A 23016-nucleotide genomic window follows, 5' to 3' on the forward strand; every position below is an offset into this window, starting at 1 on the left:
TACTGATTCAATCCCGCAAGGTTAAACATTTTAATTATTTGTGCTAGTCACAATAGGTTACAATTCTCATGATGAAATTTGTATATGCAGATATTTTAAGTTGCAAAGAGAAACAATTCAAGTTAACATTTAAATAAACGAGAAAAAATAATGATGAATTAATATTATCTGCCTTACTTCTAACGTATTTCTAAAGTTTGTGTCTAAGTGTGTTTTTGCTACTTATAGATACCAAATTTTAGGGAAGAGGGTTCCAAAGTCGAGTCCCACGGACAAAAAATTGTCATTCCGACGTAAGTATTTTGTGTCCAGCAGCGAGAAGTTTACAGTTTCTCACTGACTTCGTGGCAGTTATTCTGAGGGTGAGGTGCCCAGGTACATCGTGTAGTAGATTTTGTGCGAAAGTAAGAGGGATCTGAACTGACGAAACTTATCCAGGGACATGGATCTCTCTGCCTTGATCTCGAACACATAATGAGTAATACCTATTAATAAACAATACATTAAGCTTGTTTTTGCACGCATAACCAAAGTTTACAAAGATTTCACAACCATAAAATAACGATGGTATAACATATGTTTTAACAATTAGAATGCCATTGCGTACAGGAGCATAGTCTTGCGTACTCCAGAGCGCGCGAAGCAAACCGTACAACTTACCTATGACTAAATTTACGTGACTAGAGTTAATTTTTTGTTGAAAATGATTCCAAGATTTGTAGCCGTACGCACATAATTGATGGCAATGCCGCCAAGCAAGATTTTTGGAAGAGTTGAAGTGTCGAGGGCTTTTCGGGAAACAACTAGCTTTTGAGATTTCTTACGATTAAGAGTTAGTGCATTGTCGGATGCCCATTTGTCATGCGGCATAAATTTTTGTTGATTTTAAGAACACCGTCATTTATATTATTGAGCGCAAGATCGATAAATTTAGACATGCGAGTGCATTTCGGTAAAGATTGCTGGTAGATCGTTGATGTAGAAAGAAAAGAGAAGAGGACCAAGAATAGATCCTTGTGGAACTTCACTGTGTAATTCTAAAACAGATAATGTCAGTGGTCCACTACAGCCAGCTTGTGACCTGTTTTCTAGAAAAGAGCCAATTTACTATTTAGAAGTAGAGGAAATCTCCAAAAAATAGTCCAGTTTTACCCATAAAATACTGTGGTTAACTGAATCAACCCGTCCTAATGTATGGCGCAGAAGCTTGGACGATGACAACATCCGATGAAGCGACGCTTGGAGTGTTTGAGAGAAAGATTCTGCGGAAGATTTTTGGACCTTTGCACGTTGGCAACGGCGAATATCGCAGGCGATGGAACAATGAGCAGTATGGGATTTTCGATGGCATAGACATAGCGCAGCGAATAAAGATCCAGCGGCTAAGTTGGCTGGGTCATGTCGTCCGAATGGATACAAACGCTCCGGCTCTGAAAGTATTCCATGCGGTACCAGCTGGTGGTAGTAGAGGAAGAGGAAGGCCTCCTTTGCGTTGGAAAGATCAGGTGGAGAAGGGCAATTCAATAAGTGAAGTTGGTCTGTCCAACTGGCGCCGGTCAGCACGAGAAAGAAACGACTGGCGCGCTTTGTTAAACCAATTAAGAAGAAGAACTGAATCAAATGACTTTGAGTGGTCAAGTAGGATAAGGAAAGTGATTTGTTTCTCGTCAATGAACTCATGAATATCTTCTGTAGCGTCAGCGCAGTCATGCAATTATGTCTTTTTCGTAACCCGGATTTGCGTACAAGGGAGTACTTAGAAAGAAAAGCGCTTAACTGAATTTCGAATACCTCCAAAAGATAGGGTAAAATTGTGATTGGTCTGAGTTCAACCGCGGCTTTAGGTATAGACAAAATTCCAAAGATTTTCATTTTGGAAAAGAAGTTTTTGAGATAAACGCAGCCTTATTTTTAAGCTCTGAAACAGGCCGTTATAAAGGGGCAGCCTATATTGCTTAATTTTCCATAGCAATCAATATCCAATCCTGCTAAAAGAGTCATTTCGGATTCTTATATTAGTAGCTGCCAACTGTAGCAAAAGTACCAAAAATTGGCAATTGGATATTTTTCGTTTAAATATCAAAATCGAATGGATTTTCGGGTTTTATGTACAATGAGTTAATGCATTGGCAACATTTCATGTGTACTTGCATGGATGTGCTCCTTTGACCATACCAACACATCTTAACGTAATCCTTAAATTTCAGTTATACACCAACTCACTTTCCCGCATTTTTTCATCGACTCCCTATTTTGATACTTGAAGAAAACACATATTTAGTGTCAATGGCATCTTAGCGGCTGACCCTGACCGCAACGGCAAATCACTTCCCAGTGTCAAATGTAATTTTGGGTGCGACCAAGCATTATTGACCAAATAAATATGAGCAACCCATTAAAGCAAGTAGCAAACGATTAACGGCTACTTGTGGCAGACACTGCCGGTTTGTTTGCTGGTATCGAATTACGTGAATGCGACAAAAGAAAAACCAGCGATTTGCGGACAGAAGAGCCGATAGACCGAAGACCTGTTGTTTATCGCCGCTTCGACACTCTCACACGTTTCACAAGCAAAACCAGTCAAGGAAAGTGAACAAAGTCACAAAAATGTGTGCACTTCAGCATTCGAGAAGGTCACGTGATATCCTTTTAAGTGCTCAACTGATTTCCTATATGGCAAGAGGCTGTGTGGGAAAGGTCGCCTTGTGTGTATTGCAATGGAAGTCAGTCAGCCAGCTCGTCAGGTCGTCAATTTGCCAGTGTCAAAGTTGGCGATGCCTCAGTGGCACTGGCAGACGAGCACACACAGCAGCACTTGAGTTCAGTCAAGTTGTGTCTGGAGTGTTGCTTGTGCTTGTGCGCCTCCTTAAAGGTGTGTCCTATACAATAATAAATTTTAGGCATCAAACACGCCTCAAACTTTCCAATCATAATAAGTATCGTAAGAAACGAGCGCAAAACAATGACATCTACCTGGTACTCGCGCAATGCCAATTGACGTCTGCCTGCTGCTGTTTTGTGTGGGTATTTCTGGTAGCCAAAGTACATTCACATGTACATATGCATGTACCACACACCTACATATATACGCATGTAGTTCGTATATTTGTTAGTGCATACGAGTGTACCCCCGTTCCGCAGTACCGTGGACTGAAGCGCTATTGATTGACATGACTTGTCAATTATTACACAATCAGAATGATTTTATATTCACTTCCGATAATGAGCATTTTTTAACCCAAATGTAGACAGGGATTTTTTCTTGAAATTATCAGTTAAATTACAAAAAAAAAAAAAACATTCTTATCTTTACGGATTCTTATCAGCGCTCCCATTGGTTGATAAAAATTTCGTTGAATTCTGGCCAAGCGCTGCGCCATAAAATTAAATGGGAATTCGAAAGAAACTAACAAAAGGAAATGAATAATTACATATGCAATTGTTTTTTAATGGGCAACGAGTAAACCAAATAAATGTTTGACATGATTTCTTCTATCTGAAGTTGCGTGCACATCCGCCGCCAAACACCCGGAGAGAGTACGAATATCTCATTAAAGATGCAGCTCCAGTTCGAGTCCGCTTTTAGAGATTGCAACAGCTCGCAGCCATTCAAAATGAAGTTATGTTTCTGAAATCCTGATTACCTCGCCGGCAATTTGAAATCTCAACCCTTACGCTTGGCAGCAATACATTTTTATGTACACACCCACACACACATACAATATTTAGATACACTCACATACATATATATGCGCGCAAATTGTAGTATGGGCTTGTTGAATTTGTTTACATGCGAAACCAGTTTTGCGTTAAAAATCACAATAAACTTGCCCAGGAGTAGCGGACAACATGAGTGCTAACATACGTCCGTCCAGTGAGTGACGTGACATTCGACGACGTCTGCGGGTGGCATTCACGTACACGCTGCCACGCATCTGCATGTGCACTTTTCTGGGTATGAGTGAGTGTACGTATGTATATATGTATGTATATAGATGTGATCCTACAACAATGCATTCGCACAAACAACGGCTACAACAACGCTGGTTCATGTGTTGGCAGGAGAGGAAAGAAAGAACAAAAACAGTGAGGAATTGCGCCTCCCGCATAAGCAACGAATTCCTGTCAAACATAAAGGGGACCGAGAAACAATTGTTCTGCACACGGCAACATTTTTGCAGAACCCTAAACAGTTATTAATTTCCCTTGCTTAGAACTCAGTGCGAATTGAGGATAATGACTTCAAATTCAAAAGTCCATTGAGTGGAGTAGTTTTCTGTTTGGAGTTGAAAGGCTCGTACATCCATCGCATTTTTGAAATAGGACCGTACGGCGGAAGAACTTCTCAAAATAATGCAAATCTACTAATGAAGGCTGCTGAAGAATAATAAAAATTAAATCATTTAGTTACAACTCAAAGGCCGCCCAAACCTTCTTTACACAGCGCTCGATGCACTCCTTAATTAATCACGAGTCGGGACGAATTATGTACCTATGATCACTTAGCAAACCTCTTCAGCTCTTCTTAAAACGTGTCGGCGGATCCCTATAATATATTTATAGGGTCTCTCATTAGAGCAGTCAGTCAGTGAGCTTTCTCGGAATTAGTTGAGCTTCATTTAGGGAAATTTACGCAGTTTACGCATTATGTAGAAATCCACACTTGAGCATTCAGAGAGGAATAGGAGAATAGGAATTGAACAATTGGACTATACGAGGTATACATATATCCGTGGCACAAACCAACACTGTTTGTAATTCTATAAAAATCCAGTGATCCCGTACAAATGTAAGCAGGCCAAAACCAGGTGGTATTAATTTTTGAGTAAGGAATGTGGGATTGTGGATTTGGGGATGTTTCGGAAATGCCGAGCTGTAGGCAACCGGACGGGTCACAGGTTACGGATAGTGAAAGGCCTTTGGATATGAACGTTAGTTGCGAATAACCAATAAGCAGTCCCGGACGGCGTTCAACGGCTAGGAGGGGAGAGGCTCAGAGAGGTTTTGGGCTTCGCCGAACTCCTTACAAATCCTGAGGGCCTGATTCTCCTAGTGTCGCGGGGAGAGTTTTGGCGCCATTCAATAATCAATCAATATTAGTAATCTATGTTTTAATGACTTCTAGTGAGCCAACGGTATTGCCCACAGACTTCCGGAAACTTTACTACCAATATGTGTTTAGTCATTAAAGGACGATAGTACTTACTAAACTTCCGTTTTGTGTTTCTAACTATTGCTGGAAATCTCTAGGATAACAGTTGAATTGAATATGGATCATAGCGTCAAGATTGGAAAGTCTCCAAGGAGTAATCGTGGTTCAAGAGATGCAAAGATGTAATATTAACGGGAGTTCATCTGATAAATGATGAGATAAAGGAAATGATGGTGGTAATTAATATAATATGTGCACAAGTAGCTCATTTGCAATCCCATAGGTTTCCCGTCGTAGTCACTATTTTACTTAGCTGCCTAGTGAGCTGAATTCTTTGCAATACCTTTATCCTCTTTATGTGAATTGTGGTGAAAGAAGTACATTTTTTCATAGACTCCAGAGTTTGACCCTCAAATATAACAGCCTGGGAGTTTCACGTCCGAGCCTAACCAGCCAACGCATTATATATAGTACACGCGCCAGTTTTGAGCGACCAGGAAGCCAGGAAGCATTTATCATTAGTATAGCCGATGTGCTGAAGTTTATTAGCAATCATTTCAAGTACTTTCCGATAATGAAGAGATCAATAGCTATCAGAAAAAACAACAAAAAATAATAGGGAACCCTGTAACTTAACTGTATCAGTGTGAGGCGTAACAATACACCGTTAAACAACACGACCCTCAGCCCCATTAAAACTTTCAGATACTGCGTCGCAGACCCGTTCGTATTTAATTTGCGTACAGTTTAACCATTTGCTTTAAAACAAGGAGTGGGACGCGTTATCTTCCTTCCGCACCTGAAATGAGAGCCCCGTCTCAAATACGAGAAAGGCTTCCATCGAAAGTGGCACACAATCGTCGGTCGATCCATAAGGCAAACAGTTAAATAAGTGTAAGTTTACATTTGTACCTCATAAATGCCCAATTTTCATTTCATGCGCCATTCGAACTACAAAAATACACCATTTCAGCTAAATACGAAAACGATGGCAACAACACTCTACAGCAACGCTAAGCGAGTCGGCTCGTTGCTTCGCTTGTTTACCAAGTCAGTCGATTGAGATACGTTGCCGCGTCAAATACTGTTGGTGGTGTGTTGCGGTTGACTTTGTTTGGTTTCGTTTCGTTTGTTCAGCAATCAACCGTAGACAGCAGATACTCGAGATCTCGTGCTGAGTTTTCGGTACGTTTTGGTAACCTTTCGTCGCATTCGCGCTGTTTTCTATGTATACGAGCACCGTAACTCCACGGCGAAGCATCTGAAAATTCGAATTAGCTCAGCGGTTTTTTGGCAAAAATTTCTTTTTGTCGTTATCTTTTTGGCATCATTTTCATACCCGAATATATGGGATTTTATAGTGTTGTTTTGCATCGTCGTTATTATCTTTTGTTGTGAATTGTTGCTATTATACAGTGTACGAGTATGTACATATTTTGTATATGAAAATGTTCGACTCGAGTCGCCGTTCACGCTAAACTTGATTTTTAAGCTGAGCTTGCAAAAAATACAAAACCATAGTGTTTACTGGCGAATTCCACATAGAAAAAGATACGAGCACAAAAACAAGTCTGTCTTTAACAGGCAAGATGATTATAAGCTATGAAATTGTGTGGTGAAAAAAGCGACGTACCTAATAAAAAATTTCAAATTAACAGGATTTATGAATTGTTTGAATTGAAGGCGCCTATTTTGGCAGCAACTAAGTCAAATTTGTGTTAAAGTCATTAACTTTTTGTAATCGAGTTTTATTTATTTATATTGTCCTGGATTAAATATACTTAAATAACTCGATTTGGTGCGAAGAACTCGTTTCGAAAACGGTTTGTAAATATTGTGACTTCATAATCACAAGGATATGTGTATTGTACATGGATATTTTGTGTTGAGTGAAAGCAGCAAATTTGAGTTTAAAAAATATTGATTCTTGGAAAAAATTCAAATTAACCGACAAAATGTTGGATACGAGCTACCTACAGGACTACGATGTCCCACGTCCACAAGCCATAAAAATCCATAAGGTCTGTATATATGAATATCAAATTACATAATGACAATTACATGCATATGCACGAGTAAACACTTACATATATAAAGTGAAGTCACACATGAATGAAGTTCGAGCTTATTTGTCTGGCAAATAGCAAAACAACCTGTAATAATAAAAAAAACCGCTGTGAAATAAGTTAAAACAGCCAGTATAAACATTTTATTGTTATAAATATTATTTATATTATTATACCCAGAGCAGAACACCTAATTTAACAGCCTTTTGAAAACACTGTGCACTAACTGAAACCAGCCCGGACTTTATTACGAGTAATATTTTCCGAAAGTATACCTATCAAGGCATAATATGTATGTACGATGGATGATTTACAAAAGTTAACTCGAATTTTTTTACGGCCTCACAAAGAGCCCGCCCTAAGAGCTTTTAAAAAAGTATAAAAAATTGTTAAAATATATGTCCAAGCGAAATGAAAGTTTAAGACATATACAGTCAAATTGCGCGCGAATATTTTTGTAGAACATTTCGCCTATTAGCTCCCATCTAAAAGGATAATTTTGACCATTACATCCAGAAAGCCTGAAAAAAAATAATTTTGGATAGTCGTTAGCGGCATATCATACATACAATGTATATTACAAAAATTTTACTAGGGGTTTGCTCGGGCAAAATTTTTATGACACCAACGCCGAAATTCCTGCAGATACAGAAAAAAAGAAAGAGGTGCTCCCCTTCTCTTGCAATTTATAATATAAAAAGCGATGCTCTAAAGAATACAGAAATCAGCGATTTTTGCAACTTTAGCAAAACCGTTACTGGTATTAAATTTTCTATTTTTTCTCTTATTAAAAGAAGTGGTGGCCAAGGAACTTTAGCGTGTAAAGTTTCACGCTGAAAAAGCTTAAAGTTAAATCTTCATCACTACTTCGCTGGATTATAAATGCTCTAGCCGCATAATGCCTTTTGCGGCGTCCTCTGATGGGAGCAAATGAAATCTGAAATATCCTTCATGTTGAAAAAACGTCTTACACTATACAGCAAACTTAACTTTTTTCTGGTTATTGGATCAAACCAATTTTTTTAAAGTAAAAAAGTAATTTCTGCGATTTTTGAAGTTAGGCACCGTAATCGAGATATGTGCCTTCGAAGTTCGAAATAGGGACTTTAGTAAAAAATTATTTCATATTAAAAAATGTAAATAACTAAAAAAGTAAAAATATCACTTTTGTTGCTCAAAACTATCTTACAGAAAAATTAAAAAAAAAATTATATTTTCAAACATGTTTGAACGTTTTTTAAAAAATGTGTTCTGTTGTAGAAATAAATAAATGCTCTTTCCTTTGATATGCATAATTATACATTAAAAAAAAACTTAGAATAAAAAAATATATATTTTTTTGTAAAAAATAAATTTAACAAAAAAGTTAGTAATTTCTTTTGTGGTCGTACAGAAAATTACCTTTACTTTAATATTAAAAAATCAAAACCCATGGTGTTTACATTAGGAAAAAGTAATCCATCATTTTCTCGGTAGATCGCTATAGTGATCGATATCTCGTAAAGTATCCATCAAAGAGTTTAAAGCTTATGCTCGTTGTCAAGGTGATATTTCACACTAAAAAAGTGTTTTTGCTGCTTTTTGTTTGTTTCATTCAATTGTGAGTTACAGGGTGTTAACAATGGAAGTCAACAGGTAGAAAATTCGGTACATTTACGGTTTTTCTTTCATAAAAGCGAAAATGCCAGCCAGTCCGCTGAAATTGCGAATGGTGTTTATGGTGCCAATACTGTAGCAGCTAATTTCGTGTATTTTGGTTTCGTCAATTCCTTCAGGCCTTGGCATTCGATATTAAAGATGCATCTCCCACAGGCAGGCCCGTCGAAAATGTCGATAAAATTACCGAAATAATCGAAGTTTAACCTTCATATTAGTAGTTGTTGCATTGCTCAGAAGCTAAAGATCGACCATAAAACAATTTAAAACCATTTGCGGAGAAATTGTACGCAAAAATTATGGATTTATTGTTCCCCAAACTAATACCGCTAACTAACCGAAACTCTAGTTGAGTCATTGCTCGTTGCACTTTTCAATAAAGCTGTCAAGCATTTGGACCACAAGCATCTAACATGTCAACGAGGAAAAAATGCTTCTTCTGTATGCGATGCGGTATTGGGCTAATTTTTAGTCGAGTCGGTCTTCTCCGGATCTAATGAATAGAATATCATGAAATTTTAACAACTGTCTTTTTAAGGTTAGCACTGATTGCAAAAGAGGTGAATGCAATAAATCCAGTGCCAACTATGTGTTAAGCCCGAGACTTTTCATGGAGCACATGGGTTCCGCAGCAAACAATATTTTTCTCTTGTTATTTTGCTAAATCGTCTTGAATTTATTCGTGTAAATGCAACGTAATATTTTGCATTGCCATAGTGTAACGGTGGGTTATTTCGGGTTAATGTTAGTTAATTTTCAATAAAAATAAAATATATGCATCTGTATAGGTATGCGTACGTAAGCATATGGACGCACATAAATAAATAGTTGCGCATCGCCGCGAATATGCATCCTGTATATATGTATATATGTATGCATGTATGTATGTATAAATGCTCTACTGTTACATGCATGTACGTGTGTGAGTATTCAATCATTCCGAATGCGCTGAAGTGATTACACGCCATTTGCATAGGAATGCATAATCCACATTTCATTCGACCGAAAATGGCGCGTCTTGAGATCCATATTTTTATGCGATTTTTCAATTAGATTCAAAAAATTGATTTCCCATCGGCACAGCGCAATTTTAAATGCGATTCACATAACAGCACACATAAATAAATGTTTATGGATCACTTAGCCAGCGTGCGGCAATATGTCGCAATTATGGGCACTAAGTGAGTTTGCAACCTGCAATTGTACGCTGCCATTGAAGCGAAAATTCTTGGCGCCGTGACTAGACTGCGAAGGCAACGCGTGAGTGAGCAAAATATGGCAGCAGTAAAATGCTGACGATTAGACGAGCGATAAGAACTGCAACGGCAATGAATGGCATCAACAACTGCCACAGGCTGCTCAATGAAGTGTGCACACAGCTCAATTGCCGCAATGCATTCGTTGCAAGAAGGCAGTCGGTCAGTGGTCGCCGGCAGTGCAGTCATGCAAATACGCTTACACACGTATGTATATGTATGTATGCATGTTTGTGGTGGTAGTGTCATAAGCCAACATGCTGTCAATTGCTTAATCGCGGCTTTGATCTCAAAATTGCGACCAAAGAACAACGATTACCTCAATGCAACTGCAGTTTATCGGTACGTTGTTTTGAGTCTAAATCAATCCAAGGGTCGCTTATGAAAATGCGGGAATGCAAATTGCTAACAATTAAAAATACAACCTAACAACAAGACAACATTTCAGCAATAGTTGTAAACAGTAATTAAGACTGCCACAACGCGCGCTCGGTACAAAGGCAGGCGCGATTGCCGCTTATACCTTCAACGCTGTGGCTCAAAAGCAAAATGCAAAATGCTATAAGCAAGCAAAACGCTGTCAACTGTGTGCAAAATTTCTGGCGGTAAACGTAAAGGGTGGCGCAAAATTAATCGGGTGGCGCAAAATTAACCATTCAAATTTTTACTAAAAAAAAAATTATTTTGAATGACGGAAATCTTTATTTTGACCCTTACGTGCTCCATTGCTTGTCTGTTTGTATGCTGCAGCTGTCTAGCTCACAAGTGTCAAATATGATTGCTATAGGACGATATTTGCAAATATTATAAATCTTTCCATAATTGATTAATTTTGCGCCACCTGTTATTAAAAACTTAGTCACTTTAGAGAAGGCGACGGCGGTAGGGTTGTAACTATTTGCCACAATTTCAACGGTAATGGGTTTTGAAATAAGTTGGGGTGACTCACAGTGTCGCTTTAGTGGACCAAAATCGAAAAATTCCTCGTCTGCGATGTGAACATGTTTGTATAAATTTGAATAAATAAAAATTTAAATGCAAAAATTAAAGAAACACAACATTAGTAAAGCACTTTTTAGAGCCGTTCTTCTCAGAATTCCATTGAAATTTTCTGGCAATGTATGAAATCCACTTTCACTTCAAGGCAATTGTCAGAAATTTTCAATGAAATTCACTCGGTAGTGCGTTACAGAACCTACCCGCATGCGTGGAAGTGAGCAACATATTTTCCTTAACTACGTTAGGCGCTATTTTCGCATTCCTTAGCAAAATATCAAAGCCGAAGTTAATGCTGTGTAATCACTTTTATCAGGCGTTTTTTAGCTGCTTTTTAGAACTAATGATATCGATAAAAATGGTTTGACAGCTGTGAATGACACTGTGTTGAGATTTCTCTTCAATAACGGTCGGCAAGTCATCCTAAATCGTTCAACGCCAGAACAACACTTCCAAATAGTGGAAATTTACTTTGAAAAAATAAATGAAAATAAATCTTTTCGTGAAGTTTTTATAGCAAAGTATTGAAGAAGACTCGAAAAGGTCGATTTGGCGTCGTTCTCAACTGGTTGACCTTAATCCTTCGATTACGTGGAAAATTGTACGTAAAGAATTTTGCTTATGAGCCTATAAAATGTAGCTCTTGCAAGAATTAAAGCCAACTGACCATGTTGTTGTAGTTGTTGTATCAGCATAAACATTCCTCATACTTACATACGTGGAATGCTGCTTGAGTGACAGTCCTTGGCCGGATATAAATCCGGGTCGTTTCGGTAACGTAGAACCGACTGTCATGGAAACTGACCATCGTTTGCTTCGCATTATTATTAGGATTTTTTTGGAAAAAGTAGTTAAAAATTGGACTGATCGAATGGGCCATGTAACTTGTATCCGCGGCGAACAAATGCCGGATATTATATTCAAAAAATAGTGCCGTGAAATTAATTATTAGTTTAGAATAAAAAAAATCATTCCAAAAATTTTTCTGTTTTGTATTATTATTTCAAGTTCTCAAGCTCAACAAAACCCCTTTACATCCATATATGTATGTGTGTATGTATAGCTACTGGCGCCGTTTTGTGTTGGAAAGGAAATATCCCCTGCCCTTACTTATAAGTAAGGTGACTTCATTTCAGTTGGCATTCGCTTCTGAACTCAGCGTCCGGCGTATTTTCCAGCTAAGAAAGGCAACGCAGTTATACAGATAAATGGGTTAAGGTCATTTAAAATCACCCGCAACAAATGAGACCATGCGATAACAACCGCACACACTTGTTAGCTCACCACAAGAGAAATGGGAAAGTATTTTTCAAAACTAAATGGTCGTTATCTGCAAAGGAAAAATACATTAAATAAACGATGACAAAATGAAAAGGACTTTCTTCGGATTGTGTGGTCAATTCTACTTACAATACAAAAACACAAATAAAATACAATAGCAATGCACTCATATGTACCTACAATCAAAGGGAGAAGGCGTGTGACCAGCTGGTCACTCCTACAGACTTGCTTAAATGTTTTTGAGATACAGCGGAGCAAAATATCCAAACATATGTATGTATTCACATGTATATGTGTATATATGTATGTACTTTAATCCAATCGCTAATTTATTTAATAGTACTTTTCTAAATTACAATTTATTGCTTCATTTTAGAGAGGCACAAATTGTATGGCAAGTAATGCCTACCCTTAGGCCCGCCTTAATTAAATGCAGTTAAATGGCTGTCACCGCAAGAAAAATTAAAATTGAAAGTGATCGCCAGAACTGCCTTCCAATAAATTAACCGATAAGCATTTACAAATGTGGAACGCCACTATTTTAGAAAAACATATCGTATTCGTATGTATATCGTATTGAAAATGCGGTTACCAAACAACCAACAACAACGCTCTATCAAAAATTATAGATTTTTAAATTTCTTCAGCGCTCAACGGTCATTATCAAAATAATCAATTATGCCAACGGCAAAAAGTGAATATTATTTATGATTTAAGGCATCGGAGTTTGCGCGAGTATGTGCTCCATGAACCCAGTAGGAAAAGTTGAAATAGTAAAAACGCTAATTGTGGCATATTTTCTAAAAAACTAAAAAGAAAAATTATTCTAATATATCCATGTTTTTTTAACAGTTTAAGAACCTAAAATGATGAATGAATTTTTTTTATTACATAAATAATTACAAATAATTGTATGGCATTTATTTTTTGAATGTGTTATTCGTGATATGGTATGTCCGCCGCGGCTTCCGATTACATGGTCGAACCGACCAGCCCAATTTTAAATTGCTTTTGTCAATAAATCTAAACGAGCTTAATCAGCAAAAATGCGTCTAAAACGATGGTCATTTGGATTCAATTCTTGCACGAGCTGTATTTTTTGCATATAAGAAAAAGTCATTATGTCAAATTTTCCAAGTAGTCGAAGGACAAGTTGAAAATGATGATGAATCGACGTTTCAATACTTTGCTATAAGAACTTCACGAACATATTTATTTTCATTTATTTTTTCAAAGTAAATTTTTCCAATTTGGAAGCGTTGTTCTTGCCAAACCCCACTGTACAGAAATGTCAACACAGTTGCCATTCTCAGGTGTCAAACCATAGTTATCGATATCGAAAGTTCTCATGCGGACAAAAAAACAACGCCTTATACAATAGCAAAGAGAAATATTTTCAAAACGGCAGTTATCTTCAAAAGTTCAAGTTACTCCTGTGGTACTGGCTTTCCTGATGTATTATAAGTAGAATCGAATTGTGGATGGCCGTCAATTTTTTCAACTGTTCAGGTTATATTTCCTATTTCACTTATGGACAAGGGCGAGGATTTAAAGGATATGAAGAGCCAGGTGGATTGACGATTCATTATTCCTTACCGAATTTCTAAAAAAATGTTTACCAAACTCGGCGGCCGCCGTAGCCGAATGGATTGGTGCGTGATCACCATTCGGAATTCACTGAGAGGTCGTTGGTTCGAATCTCGGTGAAAGCAAAATTAATAAAAACATTTTTCTAATAGCGGTCGCCCTCGGCGGGCAATGGCAAACCTCCGAGTGTATTTCTGCCATGAAAAAGCTCCTCATAAAAATATCTGCCGTTCGGAGTCGACTTGAAACTGTAGGTCCCTCCATTTGTGGAACAACACCAAGACGCACACCACAAATAGGAGGAGGAGCTCGGCCAAACACCTAACAGAAGTGTGTGCGCCAATTATTTATTTATTTATTTAATCTCGGCACTTTTTCGAGGAAAAGAGAATTCTCAATACCCCTGAAAATGTACCATTTAAGTCTAGCGAAAGCCGAATAGCGGGACAGAATATGCGCTGTATTATCCTCATCCTCCAAACAAGATGTACATAGTGGCTCAGAGCTCGTAGCTCACCACTCTTTATCTGAAAAGAAATTCGCTACCAGGGCTTTTCAGAAAACGCTTGGTTGTTTTACAGGTGTTCGTACTAAACCAATGGTTCTCACAACCTGCATTAATGAAATACTTGATGTACGCGACTTAAAATTGGCTCCGATCCAATTCGATGTTTCAGAGAATCGGAGTTTACTAATTCATCACACAATTCGTTGCCTTCAACACTACAGTCTTCCAGCACCCGCTTAAGTGGTCCTTTTCAGACTGGAAACCCTGCGCAATCGCCTGCGCCACACCACAGCATCGGTTAAGTCTGCCTTCTGAGACTGATTGCTATGTTTTAAGGATGTTAAGATGACCGAGCAAGTTTTATAAAAATATCCGTCCTTGGCCAGGCTGATATTGAAATACTGAAACCCTTTTCAATACTGAGGTTCAGATTATTTTCGATAGCCAGGGTTCAAGGTATATCAAGTATATTAAGGAGATGCAAACGATCGTTTAGAACGCAGTGTCTCGTTTTCTATTACAACCAATTTTTCTAGACACCCATTAGCGAGACCGAATAGAAAACTTATACTTTTCGTCTGGTATTTAGCTATTCGCCAAACTTTTGAAGTGACATAAATTTCTCACGGGTTTGTTTCATAATATGTGCGTATGTGTGTATATAAGTATGTGTGTCTGCCTGCGAAAAATTCCGCCCCTATTATAATGGCAATATATCAAATGATCAGCTAGGCAAAAAAACTAAGAAAACTATGAAAACAATAAAATGAAAAATAAGATGACAGCGATCTATGCGATCCATCGTCGCTTGCGCTGGCATGATGTGGCTCTTCATGGCTTGGAAACTTGATCTACGAACGTTGTAGTCATTTAGAAAATTAAATAAGCGCTTTTAACTCAAGCGCATCCCTCCACTCAATCCGACGCACTACTCAAACGCTCTTACCGCGTCCAATGCCTGCACACACACATAAATACATATACACACGCCATTGCACTCTATGCACTCACACAGCGAAGTGAGTCAAGAGTCTGAGATTGAGACTGAGACTGAAATTGAAGAATGCCTTGCAGCGTTTTCGCACAAATGTATTAATTGCAAGTTGCCGAGTTAGCCAGCCCGTCATTCTTCCTCCAGTCAGTCAATCAGGCCCGTCGTCTTTGTGTTTGCTACTTATACTATCTCACTGCCTAGTTATTTATGGCATGTGTGTTGTTGTTATCGTTTTACTCATATGCTAATAAAAAACATTCAGCTAAACATGCGCTACACTACAGCTCTGCAGCATCCGAGCATCAGAAGTAGAATTGGCATTGATATTCACCTATCCGCCAGTTCGTCCCTCCGCCAAGCAAACCATCATTCACTGGGTTGGCAGGCAATGGAAGCACTGGCGTTGGCATCAATGACGGCAGCAGCAATTACTTTTCGCTTTTGCGCATATTTGGATCACCATTTATATTAATCTCACTTGGGAAGCGATGCGCCTCGCTCTGCGCGCTTGCATTGGAATAGGCGCATGCGACTCGTCGTCGCGTAGCGAACCGATCTTTGGATGGTCGGCAAATGTTTGTGCAGATATCGCAGCACAGGGAGAACAACACTGCTTTTTCGCATGCGTGCTGCAGACGTTGTAGCTGCTTTTAATATCAATGTTGTTGTTGTTGTGGTCGTTCATGTCTAACCGCGCAATTGATACCTAGGTATTAGTTGTTTCTATGTCTATGCTTGTGTGCCACTATCGATCGCACCCATCGACAACAGCAAAAACAGCACACAGATTATTGCTGTAGTTGTTCGTCTGGCTGTGCCTTTCCGCACACTGGCTGCCTTTAATTACAGTGTACTTAGTGTCAGCAGCTGTAAGCTTCAAACAGGAGTTGTGTAATTGAAACCCTCCGGATGCGGTGTGTAACACGCCCAAACCCTCCCTTTACCCCGCTACTGCTGCAGCCCGCGACACCAACAACGCCACTGGCCTAATTGCTGCGATCATAGATGGGCGCGAGATCGATGAATCCATTCATGGCTCCATGAAGTTGTTAGCTGGCGGCACTCTATCGCAGCAACTGCAGCCTGGGCTCCAACGTCGGCTGAGCTTTCGACTCATGTTCTCGTTCATGTTCGCGTTCTTGTTTGCATCTGCACGGCTTTGGATTTCTCGATTTTGTGCGAGTATTTACTCTGGCTTGAGTGCATGTGTGTGTGTGTGTGCGTGTACACCACACACGTGGTACACTAATTAGGCGTTATTTATCTAATTTGTAGTCAATAACTTTGTGAAAAGGCTTAAATCAAGAGCGCGTTGCTAACTATCGCAGACATATCGAGGTTAGCGCAGATAAAGAAAAGTTCGTTTACATGTTTGTTATCGGTTATTGCGATGGAATAGAAAAAAGTGCTCATTAGCGCCCTCTCCCTTCTTTTCCATACCTTCAAAACAAGCGATCGATGCAAATTCGTGCTCCCAAGTCAATATCTGTGCAATCTGTTACCACGCAGAAAGAGACCTGGCGCTGAAATTTGCGCGCTGAAGTGGGTGGAATGTGAGGCATTCACGCGCAGTCGTTACAAATATTACAATGTATAGAGATCGAACAATATTTGCAGTATGTACATATGTATGCGTGTATGCTACTCTATTAATTTTCATTAAATAAATATAAACGGGGGTTTTATAGCTCTCTATTTATATACAGGGTCGTCCAAGTAAATCAGGAATATTGAACTTAAAATAAAGCTAATGGCTCATACTCAATATTCAAAAATAATTATATAATCTTTGCACGCACCTTGGTACAACAACAGTAGACTTGTAGTTATTCAATGTAACCTCTGTTAGGTGCAATAACCTGCTGCGACCGCGGCCTTAAGCGCCTACGTTTATTAAGGTCCTAGCTTTCATTTCGGTGGTGTTCAAAGCATTCTTAGTGTATTGGATTCTGGGGCATACAGGTGGTTCGGGAAAGATACAGCACTTGAAGAATTCATGGCTTGAGGAGTAGGCAGGGTTGCTACTCATAGTGGGTGGTCTAATCTGAAGATCTCTTTGGCCAAAATATGGTTTCAGTTGGAAATGAAAATAATAATAATAGTCGAATATTTATTGACAATATGGGTGTGAGGTAGGAGCACTAGAACAAAATATTTAAAAATTACTAGAAATCGAACATCGATTTTTAAGGTCGAACCAAAGCGAACCAAACCGCGTATTTTCAAGGTCCTAAGTACGAGGGGTGCTATTTATATTTTCGGCCTTGGGCCCTTTTAATATTGTGAGGAGCCGTCTGACGTTTTTATTGGAAAGTTCAGCAAATTTTACCCTAAACGCACTCTGAACGTTTTGATGTGTGAGCCATATTAGTGCTTTAAAAAAAAATAAAAAAATTTAAAAACGGAATTACCTTGGTATTATTTTTCACAATTTTTGACGTAGGCCAACAAGCCAAAAATGCATCGATAAACTAAAATCACTATATGGTGAGTAGGTGTGCTCGCACTGAATTTCACACGATTTTAAAAATAGGTGAACTTGGTTTTGTCTGTTTTTAGGACTCACTAAGGATAAACATTTTTATGACCATAAAATTCTCATAACGTAAGCTTCCAAACTAGTGGGGGAAATTGTAAACTAGTTTCCATCATATAGGGTGCGACCCGGTCTAACATATGCGGTGCACTCTCTCTTAAGCGGACACCCAAGGGAAGTTAAAAAAAATCCGCTTATGGGAGGTGTCCGCTTATGAGAAAAGTGTAAAAAAAGTTAATAATACTGTTACAAGATCGCTATCATGGAAATTTCACAGGCTGTTTTGAATTTGTTCTGAAGGAATAAAAATTAAAAAATGTTGGCTTTAAGTTCGGCTTGTTTTTTGGTCAAAATTTTGTGGCCTGGCCGAAGCTGAACCCGAAGTTGGATCATTCTCTAAAAATTACCTAAAACTCCAATTGTGCGGTGTCAGAGAAAAGTTCTCATATTTATCATCGACTCTTGAAAGCTACCGTGACTTTTGGTATGCTGGAGTTCCGAACGGATTTAGCAAGCAATTTCCAGAACTAGTGAACTTGTGCGATGCCTACATCCCAATTAAAGTTCATGGAATAGAATGAGGGCATAAGCAAAACCCATCCGCTGCACTTCATAACCTCAAACACATTTCTTTCGAAACTGTAAAAGTAGGTTACACCAAGTCTTTGAAATGTAGTGCGTTTGCCATTTCCGGGTGTCGAAGAGAAAATCTTATGCACTGAACATCTACCGCACTCCAAATGGCGTTAACAAACGGCGGATTGAAAGCAACTTTTGATTATAACTATTACTTAGTAATTAACTGCTATTGTATATTATTAGATACAAAACACTTATCAGCGGCGTTCCGCTGGCATGGATTCCTCTGTATGAATACCAAATGGATTCCTCGTGTATACCCTGCTGGAAAACGCATTAGCTTCGAATTGGTACGCCTATTAAGTTTAGTTCGTGTTCCATCTGATCTCCGAGTAAGCAACTGGTGAATTCTGATGCTCTAGGAAATATCACTTTTGCTCGATTGCTCGATTTGACAAGATGGAGTACGCTCTATATTTCTTTTTCGAACTAAATTATATATATGAAAAACAAAACTGTAGCCCAACAGGTACTGAAATCATCCGCTGTGTACAGGGTAGAGAAATCATGTGCCATTCGAGGGCCTATGTTCTATTCTGGGAGCAGAAAGAGAACGTTTGATATATATTTTTTTAATTTCATTATCTTCCAACATGACTCGTACAAGCAACTTACAACATCAAAGCTTTAACTACTGTATGACGTCGCGGTTGTATCGGGTGTTCTTTTTAGCAGCATGAGAACTATTGATATCCACAACTACGGTTTTACAGCTGAGAATGGCAAACTGTGTTGACGTTTCTGTTCAGTCAGCTTTGGCAAGTCATCACGAATAGTTTAGCGTCAGAACAACGTTTCCAAATTGTGGAAATTTATTTTAAAATAGTATATCGATATACTATAGAGGACTTTGTTCGTTTTACATGCGGATTACACGCTGGGGGCATCATAGGTCTTTATTTCTTTTGAAATGAGAAAGGAGTTGCTGAATGTCGAGCGCCATGTTGACTGAATTTTTGTATCCAAAAATGAATAAGTGAAAATACAATGTCCTTTGGTTCAACTTGCCATACAGTGCGCTTAATAATCGATTTATTGAACGGCTCGAATGGACTACTAAGTACGCATTTTACGTGAAATGGCTGTTATAATCCATACAAATTACATTGCCATGAATTATGCCTGACATTTCGTATGTATCTCAAGGCAAAGTAGTACTCGTACTCAATAGTACTTAGTTCACGCCGTGAAGACTCCGTGCAACATGGGACATATTTTCACACCTATTTAAAACGCATATGTCATTTAAAATTGAGCGAAAACTGGCAGTTTGCTTGCGAGTGAAGTGCTTGAGTTCAAATACTCCGAAGATATGGCATTTTTAAGAGAAACGTCTTCGCAAAGAGTGTAAGTAAATCTTCTTCATATTTTTTCGTTTATTTTCTTTTCAAAATTTAACAATTGCCAACGTTTCTCCTCTTTTGACAGTCAATGTTGTGAGCAACACTTCACAGAAAGCCAAATGCATGGGGCGATTTCATGGCTGTGAAGTTAGTACAAGGTTTAACTCGTAGACGCGTCGAGCATACGAGTACCCCGGCTATCATATTTAAGAAATAAACGTCTTGAAATTATCTACCAGATTTTGTAAAAAACAAAAAGGCATTACTGCCGTCTGTTTTAACTTTTGGTCACTCCTATTTAAGTTTTTCACTTCGATTTAGACGTCGTCACTCTGTCACTCCATTTTGCATCAAATCACTCCCCTTCTGAAAAGATTTTAAAAGTTAAACAATTTGGGCACACAAAAAGAGGATACAAATGGAATATGCGAAATACAGGAGAAAGAATACTGAAAAAGGAAAGAACTTCTTACCATAATTCTAATAATTTTGAGATCCACTGGCAGTGAAGATTCTGCGACCTTACAAATCTTTACGAAAAGTCAATAGACTTTTTTTCTCATAACAATCTATTTTTCGACCTTCAAAAATTTCGAAACGAGTGCTGCAAACAGGGAACTCTGTATGCCGCATGAGTAACGAAGTGTTTGGTATGCGAGGATTGTAGATTACCAGGTTTGGCCAATCTGCTATGGGGAAAAACAAAATCGTGCGAGCAATTTCGGCCACGTCACCGGGTGCTCGGCAGCCGAATTCTGCCCGCGTATTTCACACCACCTATTCACACACTCGTCCAATCAGTCGTTGTTTAGACGGCAAAGAAGTCAATGGCCGTGGTGATTTTTTTGTATACAATTATAACCAACGTAAGCTCAGTTTTTTCGTAAACAAACCGCTGCCATGCCCCCGGTATCGTCAACCAATCTTTGAAACTTGATGAGAACAGGTTAGCGGTCTGAGCGTGGCCACACCTCATAGTTTATGATTTTCCGGCAGGGTATTAACTGCATATGTATAAGTGCATATGCCATTCCATTGAAATTTTTCATTGATACGCGTTTGATTATCTGTTTTTTTCTTAAACTGAAGTAGCATGCAGCTTTAATACATTCACACATACACACATATGTTGCTGTACTTGCTCTACGATATGCGTATGTATGCAGGCAACATTAACATTTGCTTAAAAAATCACTGTATTTAATATCTTGCAATTATTTGTGCCACTGGTTATTATTGCTGTTATGCAAAAAGCTACTATTTATTTGATGGAAAAGTTAATTGTTCAATTAAACAGCATGCACGATGGATACACACACACACATACACACATATGTAGGTCCATACAAAGTGAATGAAGACAGATGTGCATGTGTATGTGTGTAAATATTTTAATTTCTCGCCGCTCGAAGTCTGGCTGTCAAATTGACTTCTGCTATGTATTTCTTCTTCTTTTTTACCGAGAAACCGCAAATGTTCGATTGTTGCTGCTACAATTTTTACATCATTCAGCCGGTTGAGGTTTTCTTTCGATATTTCGCATTGCCGGCATTGAATCAATTGTTGCCTTACATTATTCACACATCCATACACCCATATGTACAAATTCAGTGAATAGCAGTGATATATATGTGTGTGTATGTATATTCCATGCACCAATAATTTGCTTTTCAAAATAGTTCCACTGAGCTACATACGAGCACTTGAAAAGCGTGACCTTTTGCAATTCATGCCCCGTCGAGATGGCCAGGCAGTGGTCAACCGAAGGGAACTATAAGGGAATTTTGATTGTGTAAGTACCTCGATTTTGAAACGCAAATTTAAAATATTCAAAGTTGCTGGACTTTGCGTGTTGAAGTGGCATCGAAATTTCGAACGGAAGTTTTGAAAACTGCGTCTGAATCAGCAAATGAACACAACGAATTCACTTAACCCAATTGAAATGTTTTCGATTGGGTTCTTGCACCAAATACCTAGTTCTTGGACTACATATAAATACATATGTACATATACTTACGCATATGTAGATATGTACACACACACTTTAGCACACAACTTTTGTCTTCTTATATTTGAATGAAGTTTATGACCAGACTCGAATTGAAATTCTGGCCATCGGCATTAGTGAGTTTGTGTTTCGCATAAAAAATCCTGGCAGCACACAGTTATTTATTTATCATTCAATTTTTTAGATTGTTTACGCTGTTGCAACTGTGTGTGTTGCAACTAATCGTAAATACTGCTATGCTTAATGCTTATGTTTTTCTATGTTCATCACTGTAGTGCACTGTAGTCATGGGAATGCCTGCAAAGCGCCAAAGGGCTTGTCGGCGACGAATGTGTCGATGTTGCAAGTTACCGCCGCCACATTTCTTTGCGTGAAATCAAGAAGTTGTGTATGCATTCCAGACGAGACGTGACATGAAGTATCAATTTTGCTTATGCCTGGCTAAATTTGTACTTCTTTAACGTACATTTACGTACTTTTCTTAAAACTTTACTCCTTATAAGGTCTATGCACGTTTATGATACTATGATATACTAAACATATGCAACAAATGAGAATTTGCTTGTGTGTATATTAGGGTTGGTACAAAAAAAAATGGTACAAAAAAAAATAAAAAAAAATGTATTGATGCTATCCCATAAATTTGTTCTGTGGTCAAAAACATGAAGTACAAATACAAACATTTTTTATTCAAAATTAGTCCCCGTATTATCCAAAATATAACTTGATCACATTCGAAAGAAAAATAGTTAATTTAAAAACAATTGAGGATTGACGAGAATAATGTAAAATAAAGTAGTATAAAAAAAATGTGTTGCCATAAAAGTTAGTTGTTGTTACAAACCTTTGCCTATATATTTGGAGATTAGAGATTATCGATCTGCAAAAATTTATATCAAATTTACGCAAAAGCTAATTTTCCCATTGGAATTCAATGATAATTTTCAATGCTTTGGCGACGCGTGGAAATTACTCAACCCATCGGAAGATGTCA

The 23016-nt window shown here is 38.3% G+C and overlaps 1 protein-coding gene across 2 annotated transcripts in view; it reads left to right on the forward strand.

The window, feature by feature from the left end:
* Nucleotides 1–23016, forward strand: part of LOC129240242 (breast cancer anti-estrogen resistance protein 1) — a 114210-nt gene that overhangs the window by 47874 nt on the left and 43320 nt on the right. The window contains exon 1 of one of the 2 annotated variants that reach the window (XM_054875914.1): nt 6222–7173. The exons of the other annotated variant lie outside the window; for it this stretch is intronic. Coding sequence (XP_054731889.1) covers nt 7108–7173 — 66 coding nt within the window. The 5' untranslated portion in view covers nt 6222–7107. Of the gene's footprint in view, nt 1–6221; nt 7174–23016 lie in introns of those variants that run through there. 2 annotated transcript variants of the gene reach the window in all.

This window comes from Anastrepha obliqua, chromosome 3, assembly GCF_027943255.1.
Source record: "Anastrepha obliqua isolate idAnaObli1 chromosome 3, idAnaObli1_1.0, whole genome shotgun sequence".
In the NCBI taxonomy this organism is placed as follows: Eukaryota; Metazoa; Arthropoda; class Insecta; order Diptera; family Tephritidae; genus Anastrepha; species Anastrepha obliqua.